Genomic DNA, 12,892 nt, shown 5'->3' on the forward strand with positions numbered 1-12,892 from the left:
TCATCAACTAAAGCTTAAACCTTGAGTAAATCTTCATGGGATCACAAAAAAACACACAACACGATTGTCTGCATCAGAATCATGAGAACTGAAGAAAGGTTTGGCATTGCCACACTGGTACAACTCAAGGCATATAGGTTAGGTCAGGTTTGTGTGTATTTGTGATCCAGTAAAGATTTAATCAAGGTTTTACGCTTCAATGTATGATTGATTTAATCTTTCAAGGATGTCTTTTCCTGTACCGTGGCTGCCTGGCTTGCCTTCAGTTGTCTAGATACACTTTTACCTTTAGTATTTGTTTGGTTGAGGGAACCCCCTACACTTGCTATTGCTACAGAGTACAGCAGACCAGCAGACAGACATGCGTTGCAATAATTTCCAGGTGTGTGCCATAACCTGTCCTCTACAAAACAGAGCACTTCCTGACTAGTAGCAAATATCAAAGGTGAACCTGGCAATAGTGCACTGCTGCATAACTTCCATGTTCACCGTGATGTTTGTTTCCCCCTGCAACTGCCAGTCAACTCAAGTGAAGTGAGTTGATGGCTGCTAGAGGGGAGTTATACAAATATAAGCTTAAGCTTAAATAATTATCAATTCACTTATGTGAATGGACCATTTTTGAAAACAAGCCATTCTCCATCTCTCCAGTGCTAGAAAAGCTGTAAAAAATATAAAATGTTCCAGGTTCACTGCGATTGTGTTTGCCCCTGCCATTGCCAGTCAACTAAACACAGTGTGTGTCGTGACTACTCAAAAGCTTATACGCAGCCTCATCAGCATCAACTCAACACACACACACACTGTGTGTGTGTTGAGTTAATGCCAGAGCTGCGTTATAAGCTCTTGAGTTGTCACGACAGTCAGTCAGTCACGTTACAGAAAGAAAACTGTACCTGCATTGCACTGAGCAGCACTCTACCATGTCGATTACATCTGTAACTGAAGCCAAGCTAGCCAACAAGCCACCATTAGAGGAAGGAAAATCCTTGAGAGAATAAATTGTAAACTGAAGCTTAACCTTGAGGAAATCCTATGGGGGTCACATTCACAAACTCACAAATATAGTATATTACACAAGAATCCACAATTGGTGTTTGTGATCCAATAAGATAAGATTTACTCGAGGTTAAGCTTCAAATGTACAAGTTATTTCTCTCAATGATTTTCCTTCCTATAATGCTGCACCGTGGCTGGCTTGGTGTCAGTTGTCTAGAAGAAAATACACTTTAATATTATTTATTTGGTTGAAGGCTAAATGAACCCCTATTACTTGCCTAGACACTTTTAGTGTGAAGCAACGGAACGGATTATGGATTGGAAATGGACACATTGGACAGGACAATCTTCAAAAACAAACCATCAGTGCTATAAAGCTATAAAACAAGACTGGTGATGTGACTGACTGGTGACTGGCGGCAGACTGAATTAGTAATTACTAATTCATTAAAAACATGAATTAGTAATTATTTCAGTGCTTAGCATTTGGGAACATGTAGGTTTTTCTGTAAGAACACTAGATGATCCACATGCTCAGGTTTAAGACTGCTTCTTTTTGCTGTTATAACATCTCCTGCAGTAGAGAAAACCCGCTCTGCAGATACACTTGTACCTGGGATACACAAGTATTGCTTTGACAGCTGAGAGAGGAGGGGGAATATGACCTCATGCTCACGCCACCATTTTAGAGGGTCCTCAGTGAGAGGCAGAGGTGGGGCTTTACAATATTTTTCCATTTCGTCTTCTGCCTTGGCATAGGGGGTCTTAGGTTCTATTGCACCATCAGTGAAAGACTGCCCCAGCAAAGTCATGAGCAGCAATGTTGTGGCCTTTTTTTTGGGAGGAGAATGGCTGTCCTCAATGGGTGTTGTTTCTTCTTCCACAGTTGCTTTTTCCCTAGGCACTTCATCCACATTTGTCCTTCTATTAGATGTAATCTGTGTGTTTGAACAAAAGATAATAGTATAAGAAGTGCTGAACTGACTAAGAGTGTGATTCATTGATGAGGTGTGGGAAACTGCACGGTAATCCATACCATACAGTTCCACTTCCCACACCGCATCAGTGAATCAGGGCATGTTATTACACAACACAATGTAGCTGAGCTTCTAGCTGTCTGGCAGGAAACATGATGAAATTCTAATTACCTCCAAAGATGCAGCCTCCTCAGTCACTCCTCTGTATATCTCCGATCTCTCCTCCTCTGTGAGAATAAAAGGCAGTCCTTTAAAGCGAGGATCCAGAGCAGAGGCTGTATGAAGGATCTTCTTCTCTGCCTCACTGCTGTACCTCTTCAGGAGATCTGTTTTGATTGCATTCTTGATCTCATGGGTCATGGCTGTGTCTCCCATGGTGTCTGTCATGCTCTGGAGCAGTTGTGCATTTAGAGGGGCAATGAGAGACACTGTTGGGTTGCGCTCTTCTGACATCAGCAAGGTTGCATCCTTCATTGGCTTTAATGCACTCACAGCGTCCTCTGCATTTGACACATCTGTTTCATTGAGAGTGCAGAGATCAGACTCTCCTTTTCTGACTTCTGGAGACAGCAAGGTGGCACAAACTGCAGGTTGTTGTTCTAAGAACCTCTCGACCATGTCATATGCGCTGTTCCATCTTGTTGGCACATCAGTTATTAGCTTATGATTCTTCAGGCCCAGACATTTCTGTTTCTCTTTTAGACAGTGGCTTGCTCTAGTGCTGCGATGGAAGAATGTGGATATTCGTCGCACTCTGGCGAGAAGCCTGGAGAGTGTGGCCCCTTTCAGTGCCCGCTGACATGCAAGATTGAGTGTATGGGCAAAACATTTAACATGAGGAAATTTACCAACTTGAGCTGCAACTATCATGTTCGCCGCGTTGTCGGTCACAAGCACTACAGATTTATCAAACAGCTGCCATTCTTCCACAACATGAGACAGTAGCTCTGCCAGATGAGCACCTGTGTGAGACTCATAAATGGCTCTTGTTTGCAACACATGTGACAAGACCTGCCAGTCCTTAGTAACGTAATGTGCTGTTATTGTAACATAGGACTCCGTTGTGACAGACGTCCATGAATCACACGTTATTGCGACTCGACTGGCTTGGTTCATTGACGCAAGTACCTGAGCTTTGGTGTCATGGTAGAGTGCAGGTATAACGTTTTCTGTAAAGTGCCTGCGTGATGGGATCTTATAACGTGGCTCTAGCATCTTCACAAGGTAGCGAAACCCTGTGTTGTCTACAACTGAGTAAGGCCGTAGGTCCTTGGCGATGAAAGCTGCCACAGCTTTGGTTAGTTTCTTCCCTTTTTCTGAGTTGGGCGGATAAGTTGACAGTATGGCATCAATTCTTGGCTGATCTGGGTCTAGCAGTCTTTCCTTGGCAGTGGTGGCACTGCTGGTGGCGACAGGTGTTACTAACTCAGAGTGAAAACGGTTAACATGGTTTCTCAAGTTCGTAGTATTCCCTAGGTATTTAATTTTTGTGTGACAGGCTTTACATACGGCGTGTGTCTTGTCCAACTCACGCTTCCCTGTGTGTTCGTAAAATCCGAAATGCGCCCAGATGTTTGCTCTTAAAACGCTAGGTGCATTTTTTATCTCTCAATCTTTTTCTCCTTCTGCCATATTTACCACCATACTACCACGTATGTGACGGAGACGGATGACGTAAGTTGCCAAACTCTGTCAGTGTTTAAAAAAAAACTAAAAAAAAAAAAACTTGTAAACTAAGCCGCAACAAATCAACCAAGCAACATCTTTCATAAAATATGACTGTCTGTCTGTCTGTCAGACTCCCTTCCTTGCATGCACTGAGCCAAAACCCCCGGGGCCCCCCCTTACCCCACAGCTGCCTGTGACAGTGACAGTGACACTGACAGAGACCCCCCTCCCCCCACAGCTGAGCTGACTTCAGCCTGACACACTGACAGAGACCTGGGCGGATGTCCCACACCTTCCCCAATCCCCCACAGCACTGACAAACACTGAGAGTGAGTGAGTCCCCCCCCTTGCCCAGACCCCCACACTGACAGAGACCTGGAAGTCCCACACCTTCACCAATCCCCCACAGCACTGACAAACACTTGAGTGAGAGTGAGTCCCCCCCCCTTGCCCAGACCCCCACACTGACAGAGACCTGGATGTCCCCCACACCTTCCCCAATCCCCCACAGCACTGACAAACACTGAGTGAGTCCCCCCCCTGCCCAGACCCCCATAGCTGACTGACACTGACAGAGACCCCCAGGCCCCCACTGACACTGACTGACCCCCCTGGCTGCCAGACTGCCACAGCAGAACAGTACCCCCGGGCCCCGACCGACCGTCCCCTGTCCCAGGCCCCCCCCATCACAGACATCCCCCAGAGATACAGACGAGAGACCCCCATGAATGATTACACAATTATTTGTTCGGACATACCTGCTGTGTGACTGTGTGGGTTGTTGTGCACTGCATTGCAGAGGAGGACAGGTGCTGTGCTGCTCTCTGGGCTCTGTGGCGGGCGGCTGGCGTCACTGGCAGTGGCGTGGCGGCTGGGCCTCCAGGGCCTGTCGGCTATGGTGAGGTGAGGTGAGGCTGGCGGCGCTGGCTGGCTGCGATGGGGACGCACTTGGGGCTCCTCGCTCCTGTGTGTGGACTCACTGGACTGGCGGCTTCTGGCTTGGATGGCTGGCTGGCTGGCTTCTAGGCCGCAGGTGGGACGCCGATACACGCGGGGGATGTCTTGCTGCGCCTCGGCCCGGGTCAAAGAGGCGGAAGGGGAGGGGCGGAGCCTTTTTATTAAGCTCCTGCCACTAACCCACCAATCAGCTGCCGATCCTGCGATCTTGTGATTTTTTTTTCCCCTTGCGCGATAGGGCGTGGCCGCGGCTGATGACGTCATTTCATATAATCGATTATGCCGGCAGCCCGCATCGATGCAGAATCGCGAAGGGTCGAATCGCGATGCATCGATCTTTCGATTATATTCCCCAGCCCTACTATTTATAGGTGGTAGTTGACGCAGTGACGCTACTCCTGATGACGTCTTTATGACGAAACACGTAGAGCATCACTGCATCCCTTCCGCCCTTTGGAACGCACTTCCGCATCGCGTGGAACGCATAGCGTTCCGGAAGTCTTACAGCACAGCCGATCTCCCGGCTTTTAATTGATCTGAATGCCCAAATTATTCATTGTATATGTAAGTACATTTTGATTATTAAACTTGGAAGTTTTAAATACAGTACTGCACTATACAAGTTTTTCTCCTCAAATGTCACCCGGACTATACCTGAGCATTTGAGAATACACAGTACAGGATCCCCAGTACTGTCCATAGCCACCTGACAGGACCCCTATTGAGGCCTTTGGTAACCAGAGGAACCGCTTGATGACCAGTGAAGGATATTGGAGCCATTATAATACAGGCCCATTACCCCTGTAGGGGTGCCTACATCTGGTAAGTGCGGTCCTGGGAGAGTGGGGAGCACCCTGACCAACCACACCGGCCACACTTAAAGAAGCACTGGAGATACACGAATCACCCCTGCTGTGAAGTCGAACCATCAATATTTGCACTGAAGCACTTTTTTGTTCAAGCAATTCGGGACTATTATATTTATTATTACACACCACCCTGCACTGGAATTTTCAATTTTGCGATTTGAATTGATTTAAGTTATTGTAATCGTATGCCTCACATTTTCTTCTTTTTTTTTCTCTTACTTTCTGCATTTTGCGATTTGATATTGCATTTCATTGAAGAATATCACTTTATTTATTTGTCACTGCAGTGTGGATACCAACCATTTTTAATCATCCACATGTACATCCACTTCTTAGTGGCTCTTTTATATTTACTTTATATAAGCACGACAGCACTTTATATCTGCACTTGTTGCTCATTTGCACTTGATTGATTTATTTATATCACACTGAGTCACTCAGTCACTCTATTCATTTTGCACTTTATTTCTACCACCCAAATAGCCACTTATTTGCATATAATTATATATTCATTTTGCTTATATATGCATAGTGTGTGGTTTGTTATATTATGTTTTAGAGTGTATACATTATATCTATCCCACACAGAGTTAGTTTGACCTAAGAGATATAAACTCCAAGAGTTTTTCCTTCCTTACATTCATCTTTGGCAGCGCCACTCACCTCTTCAATTTCCTTATTCCTTACTGAACACTTTGTGTACAGTTCAGAGGTAGGCAGCACCATATATATACATATACAGTATATATATTTTTTAGGTATAGACTGAATTTTTATCCTAAGCGCGGATTTATATCTCTTTTGATAAAGGCATATAGGTGCATCATTGAGATCAATTAGATCTAGTAGGTAAGTACATGCTACTTTGATATACTGTACATGTAGTGAAAGTGTAGTAGGCGGACCAAGGGTCTTGAACTACATCTATTTTATTCTCCAGTGTATCTTCTTTCAGAAAATGTATAATATTATGGAGACTTTAGGTGATCTTCTGGCCTAAAATAATTTTTTTTAATGTGTCTAAAAAACACAAAAACAGCTTTTGCTTGGGGAGCAAACGCGTTAACCTGAAGATGTTGCAAGAGAGAAAGTAGTTTAATTATAGGAAGTGGGGAATTAGGATTTTGTGCAGTATTGAGTGGATTCACAAGCTACAATTCTCACTAGACACTTTTGCAATACACTTCACAGCACAGTGTGATCTAACACCAGAGGAAGCATAGCATTGTGCCCAGGGCAGCCATCAGAAATGTTGGGGCCCCTTACACAGCTATAAGCCTGGGCCCCTTTGGGCCTGACCACCAACGTTCCGCTGGACCCGCCCTCTGGCCGTCCCGCTGAATCCATCCACTGGCCATCCCATTAATACATAAAAATGAATCTAATCCAGCAAAGAGACATCCCCATATATTCAGAAAAGAGACATCCCAGACCAGCAAAGAGACAGCCTCATATATTCAGCAAAGAGACATCTCAATCCAGTAAAGAGACAGCCTCATATATTTAGCAAAGAAACATCCCAATCCAACCAGGAAACGGCCTCATATATTCAGCAAAGAGACATCCCAGTCCAGCAAAGAGACAGCCTCATATTTTCAGCAAATAGGCAACGCAGTCCAGCAAAGAGACATCCCTTCAGCTGCATCGGCTTACTCTGCAGCTGCCCTGCTTTAGAAATTGGTAGCTACTACAGCAGCAACAACTCGGTGTCGTTGGTTGGGGCATGGGCGGCCGGGCCCCTCGGAACGCCCAGGCCCCCTACATGTGTATGGGCTATACCCCCCTGATGGCTTCCCTGATTGTGCCTTGCCTATGCACTGGGGCTGTGCTGGAAAAAGCTGGCAGCGCAGCCCACCACATCTGGTGTGAACAAGCTCTTAGAATACGATTCATTCTATTATAACATCTATTGACTACTTGATTATTACTTATCTTTCTCTGCTTTGTGGATTTTGTGCATTCTTCTTCTTCTTTTCATTATATTCACTTAGATTTTTTTATTAGGTCAGATTTCATTGCTATAGTTAGTTTAAATATGGTAAATTTGTTTATATCTGTCTGATATATACAAGCGTGGGGATCCGGTTCAAGCATTTTATATTTCATGAGTCAGTCAGGACTTTGTATTATAGGGTGACAACATTCCACAATCTGTTGCTTGTAAATCATGCTGTCACATGCTCTTCTAAAAGAAAATATCACCATCCCAAAAGTCTCTTTGAAAAAACACATGCAGTCAGTAGTGAATGCGGAAAGGGACAGGCTGTAAAGAAGCTGTGAAAAAAGAAATTGCAGTCAGCAACTATAAGGAAATATGCTCTGTGAAAAACACACGCAGCGTGATCGGATGCTCTATGCATGCCTATGGGGCAGCGGATGTCAGCAGAGACATGTCCGCTGACACCCGCTGCTGTCTGATCTGATCCTATCCGTGAAATCCAGATGGATGGAAACCCTATTTTCCATCCATCTGGCAGATCGGACCGGTGGTCCGTTCTCATCCGATCTCCAGATAGAGGACAGCGGGGATCTGACAGCTCTGGCTGCGCACACAGAGCAGAGACGGAGCTGTCATCCGCCTGCTCAGCGGGGATCGGCGGATCGATCCCCCGCTGAGCAGAACAGATCTCATCGGAGTATGCACCGTGTGAAAGGACCCTTAGGATGTAAAAAATCTTCCCTTCCCTTAAGATGCATAGCAATTTGCTACCTGCTGCAAATCCAACCTTTTATAGTGAGGGGTATAGCTTATCCAAAAGCCTCCTCATTGGCTCTTCTAAACCAGCTGGCCCTAGTTGAAAGGACAGAAACTGCATTAGTTGGTTAATTTGGCAGCAGGTCCACAAACCACAAACAGGTTTGGTTTGCCTCAAACGTGTCAGACCCTAATCCCAAATCCTACACCAAGCCTTAAACAAAATTAAAAAAAAAAGAAAAAATATTTGCAAAGCCACTATACATTTACTTGAAAAACACTTCTAAAAGCAAGAAAAAGCTGTCATATACAGTATGTATTTAAAAGTTACTATGCCATACAAATTAGATTAACTTTTTTTTTAGAACGTGTTACTGAGCACTTTACACTTTCTTAGTTTTCCAATAACTTCTCTTTTTTTAAGCATTTAATGACGTTTAATATTTATTATAGCTTACAAAATGAATCATAACCTTCAGTTGCTTTTTAATTTGATGTTTTGTTAACCGTTAACACAAATTTATAGCTAGGATAATAATACAGAAAGCTGTAGGTACTTTATTTTGTTCATAGACCTTCATTTATTTTGCATATGTAATAGAGTTGCATTGTATTTGTGATTATTGAAAACCAAGGTTTTGTAGGGTACTGTTGCTGAAGAAAACTCATTGTATTATTGCTATGAATCATTTGTAGTTGCTTATGATTAGAAATATGACATACAACCACTAAGAGGGTACATTGATTTCTTAATTTGTCTGGTCATTTTTTTTATTGCTGTAGCTTCCTGCGAGTGTTGTTTGAATAATCGTTATTCCTTAATAAAATTAGAATCTGGCAGTCTAAATGATGTTTTTGTTTCAGGTGCCCTTGAAGGAAGGATTTTTTTAGGATATTTATAAAATATATATCATTGATTTTTATGACAGGTTGATGAATGCTGGAATGCTTCATGACTATTTTGAGCCAATCAGACGATAGCTTTCATTTATTAACTGCTTAAGAAAAACTGTTACTTTTTCTGTCATTTAATTCAGTCAAGCTGAAAAATCTTCATGGCAATGTTTCACATTTTTGATGATTTCATATGGTCATGTAGGGTCATTTTTAACCCCTACACAACCAGAGTGTATAAGCTAGATTACATACTTACATAGATTACATATTACTTTGCCTATCTTTGATTCCAGAATATCAGCATTTTATAAGGTTTCACTGATACTATTTAGAGAGCATTTTACTAATCAAAAACAGCATTAAAATGTACTGTCATAATTTTGAATAGTATGGAAAAGGTTTAACCTTTTCGCTGCCAGGCTCTGCCCTCCACTTTTAAACTTTTTGAACCATTTTTGCAATTTTATCTTTGCTTTTTTATTTTTCACTTATAGCTTTCAGGGTTTGTAAAATACCCAGCAAACCATATTTTTTCTGAAAGCACAGAACCAATAGAATAAAAATAAGGTGCTACAAAATGTTTAAGGCCCCACGATATTTGTACAAATGTTTATCAAAACAAAATTTTTGCTAAAAACACACTAAAATCATTGTTAGCAGATAAAAACAGCAAATTTTACAAAATTCCTACTAAATATAAAAGCTTAACCTGTATTGAGTTAATAAATAACAGATATGTTTATATCTGTCTAGGTGAGGGGGGGGGGGAGGGTACAGATGTAGAATTAAACCAGTGGAAAGCAAGATTCAGAGGGCACAGATGGGGACATTAGCGGTAGGATGTTCAGAGCTCCTAAACTCAGGGTGGGTATGCGTAAAAATCACAAGAGTAGCCTAAAAACATCAAATGAGGATATATGCAACCGGTCAAAATTAAGAGGTTTGTATACCAATGCCAGAAGCCTGGCCAACAAGATGGGAGAGCTGGAGCTGCTGATGTTTGAGGAGGACTTAGATTTTGTGGGGATAACAGAGACTTGGTTCTCTCATGACTGGATGGCGACCATTCAGGGGTATTCCCTTTATCGCAGAGATAGAGAAGGTAAAAAAGGGGGAGGGGTATGTCTGTATATTAAGAACAGTGTACAGGTAAATATGAGGGATGATATTAATAATGGAGCTATGGACAAGGTAGAATCCCTATGGGTAGAACTTCAAAGGGAAGGCACTGTGGGGAAGGTAATATTGGGCGTATGCTATAGGCCCCCCAACCAGAGGAAGGAGGGGGAGGCGAACCTCCTTTTACAGATAGGATTGGCAGCAAGGATGGGAAATGTCATTATAATGGGGGACTTTAATTATCCAGATATAGACTGGGCAGAAGGAACTGCGCATTCAGCCAAGGCTCGGCAGTTCCTAAATGTTTTGCAGGACAATTTCATGGGTCAGATGGTGAATGCACCGACAAGAAACAATGCGGTACTTGACCTACTGATTACCAACAATACAGACCTGCTCATGGATATAGAAATACGGGGCAACTTTAGAAACAGTGACCATAGGTCAATTAGTTTCAGTATTAATCATAGTAATAGGAAACATAAGGCTAATATAAGAACACTGAATTTCAAAAGAGCCAATTTCCCAAAACTGCGCTCTCTGCTGGAAAATATCAAATGGGATAGAACCCTGGGAACAAAGAACACGGAGGAAAAATGGGAGTGCTTCAAGAGCATACTTAACAAAGGGATTGGCCAGTGCATTCCAAAGGGAAATAAATTTAAAAGAGCAAAACTAAACCCTGGTTGGCTAAACTCCAACATAAAAATGCATATTAATAATAAAGTAAAGGCCTTCAAAAATACAAGGCTGAGGGGTTATTAGCAGCATTCAAACATTACAAAGTGTAATAAGAAATGTAAAGACGAATTCAAGGTGGCTAAAATAGAACACAAGAGACATATAGCGGAAGAGAGTAAAAAGAACCCCAAGAAAAGTTTTAAGTATATAAACAGTAAGAAAGCGAGGCCAGAACACATTGGCCCCATAAAAGACGACAAAGGAGATTTGGCCACAGAGGACAGGGAAAAGGCTGTAGTGTTAAATAATTTCTTCTCTTCAGTCTTCACAAAAGAATTGGGGGGCTACACTAACGCAGCTTGTAAGGCCAAACTAAATAACACACCTCAGGAAGTACCGCCATGGCTAAAAGAAGATAGACTGAGAACTAAACTAGAGAAACTTAACACAAATAAGTCATGGCTTGCCCCCGAGGGTTCTTAAAGAGCTCAGCCAGGTGATTGCTAGACCATTATTCTTGATCTTTAAGGATAGTTTACAGACGGGTATGGTGCCAGCTGTTTGGGAAAAATATTTAAAAAAGGGCAGAGATATATCCCGGGTAACTATAGGCTGGTCAGCCTAACATCAGTAGTCTGCAAGATTTTGGAGGGGATGTTAAGGGACCACATACAAGACTTAAGTAATGAAAATGGTATTATTAGTAGTAATCAGCATTGTTCCTGCCAAACCAATCTATTAACCTTTTATGATGAAGTGAGCTGCAACCTAGATAAGGGTAAGCCTGTGGATGTGGTGTATCTGGACTTTGCAAAGGCCTTTGACACCGTTCCCAACAAACGCTTACTGTTCAAACTAAGGAAGGTAGGTATGGACCATAAGGTGAGTACCTGGATAGAGAACTGGCTCCAGGGGAGAGTCCAGAGGGTGGTGATTAATGGGGAGTACTCGGATTGGGCGGGTGTGGAAAGTGGGGTCCCCCAAGGTTCTGGGGCCAATCCTGTTTAATTTATTCATAAATGATCTAGAGGAGGGGATATCTAGTACAATCTCAGTATTTGCGGGTGATACTAAACTAAGCATGCCAATATCTTCTGGGCAGGATGTGGAAACCTTACAAGCGGACCTGAACAAAATAATGGGGTGGGCAACTACATGGCAGATGAGGTTTAATGTTGAAAAATGTAAAGTAATGCACTTGGGTGCCAGAAACAAGAAAGCAAGCTACTCACTAGGGGGGGAACCTCAGGGTGAGTCTAGGATGGAAAAAGACCTAGGGGGACTGGTAGACAACAGGCTTGGCAGTGGCATGCAATGCTAAGCCGCTGCAAGCAAAGCCAACATAATACTGGGATGTATAAAAAAGGGGATTCACTCCAGAAATAAAGATTATTCTCCCTCTCTACAAGACTCTGGTCCGGCCACATCTGGAGTATTCTGTCCAGTTCTGGGCACCGGTCCTCAGGAAGGATGTGCTGGAACTGGAAAGAGTCCAGAGAAGGGTAACAAAAATAATTAGGGTAATGGAGGACATCAGCTATGAGGAAAGACTACAAGCACTGAACTTATTCTCTCTGGAGGAGAGACGATTGAGGGGGGATATGATATCAATGTATAAATACTGTACTGGCGACCCTAGCATAAGGAACAAACTATTCAGAGAAAGGGAATACAATAAGACACGTGGCCACTCACTAAAACTAGAGGAAAGGCGGTTTAACCTTAAAATACGTAGGGGGTTCTTCACTGTAAGAGCAGTAAGGATGTGGAATTCTCTTCCGCAAACAGTCGTATCAGCAGGGAGCATCGATAGTTTAAAAAAACTTTTAGATGGGCACCTTAAAGACCACAACATACAGGGGTATACAATGTATGGTTAACAGCAAACACACACATCATAGGTTGAACTGGATGGACTGATGTCTTTTTTCAACTTCACTAACTATGTAACTTTTAAAAATTGCATCTTTTTGGGAAATGGTGAAAATTGAACAGACGCAAAAGAGTAAATATCCAAATTTTAAAAAAAA

General features: G+C 42.8%; 1 protein-coding gene across 1 annotated transcript; it reads right to left on the reverse strand.

The window, feature by feature from the left end:
* Positions 1 to 1,478: 1,478 nt before the first annotated feature.
* LOC309559264 (E3 SUMO-protein ligase ZBED1-like) lies at positions 1,479 to 2,594 on the reverse strand (the record flags this gene model as incomplete). The annotated part of the gene is made up of 2 exons (XM_082262485.1): positions 1,479 to 1,937; positions 2,148 to 2,594. 2 exons carry the CDS (start codon positions 2,592 to 2,594, stop codon positions 1,479 to 1,481), a joined length of 906 nt encoding a protein of 301 aa, XP_082118611.1.
* Positions 2,595 to 12,892: the final 10,298 nt, after the last annotated feature.

The sequence above is a fragment of the Pelophylax lessonae genome, assembly GCF_965119305.1.
Source record: "Pelophylax lessonae genome assembly, chromosome: 6".
Taxonomy (NCBI): domain Eukaryota; kingdom Metazoa; phylum Chordata; class Amphibia; order Anura; family Ranidae; genus Pelophylax; species Pelophylax lessonae.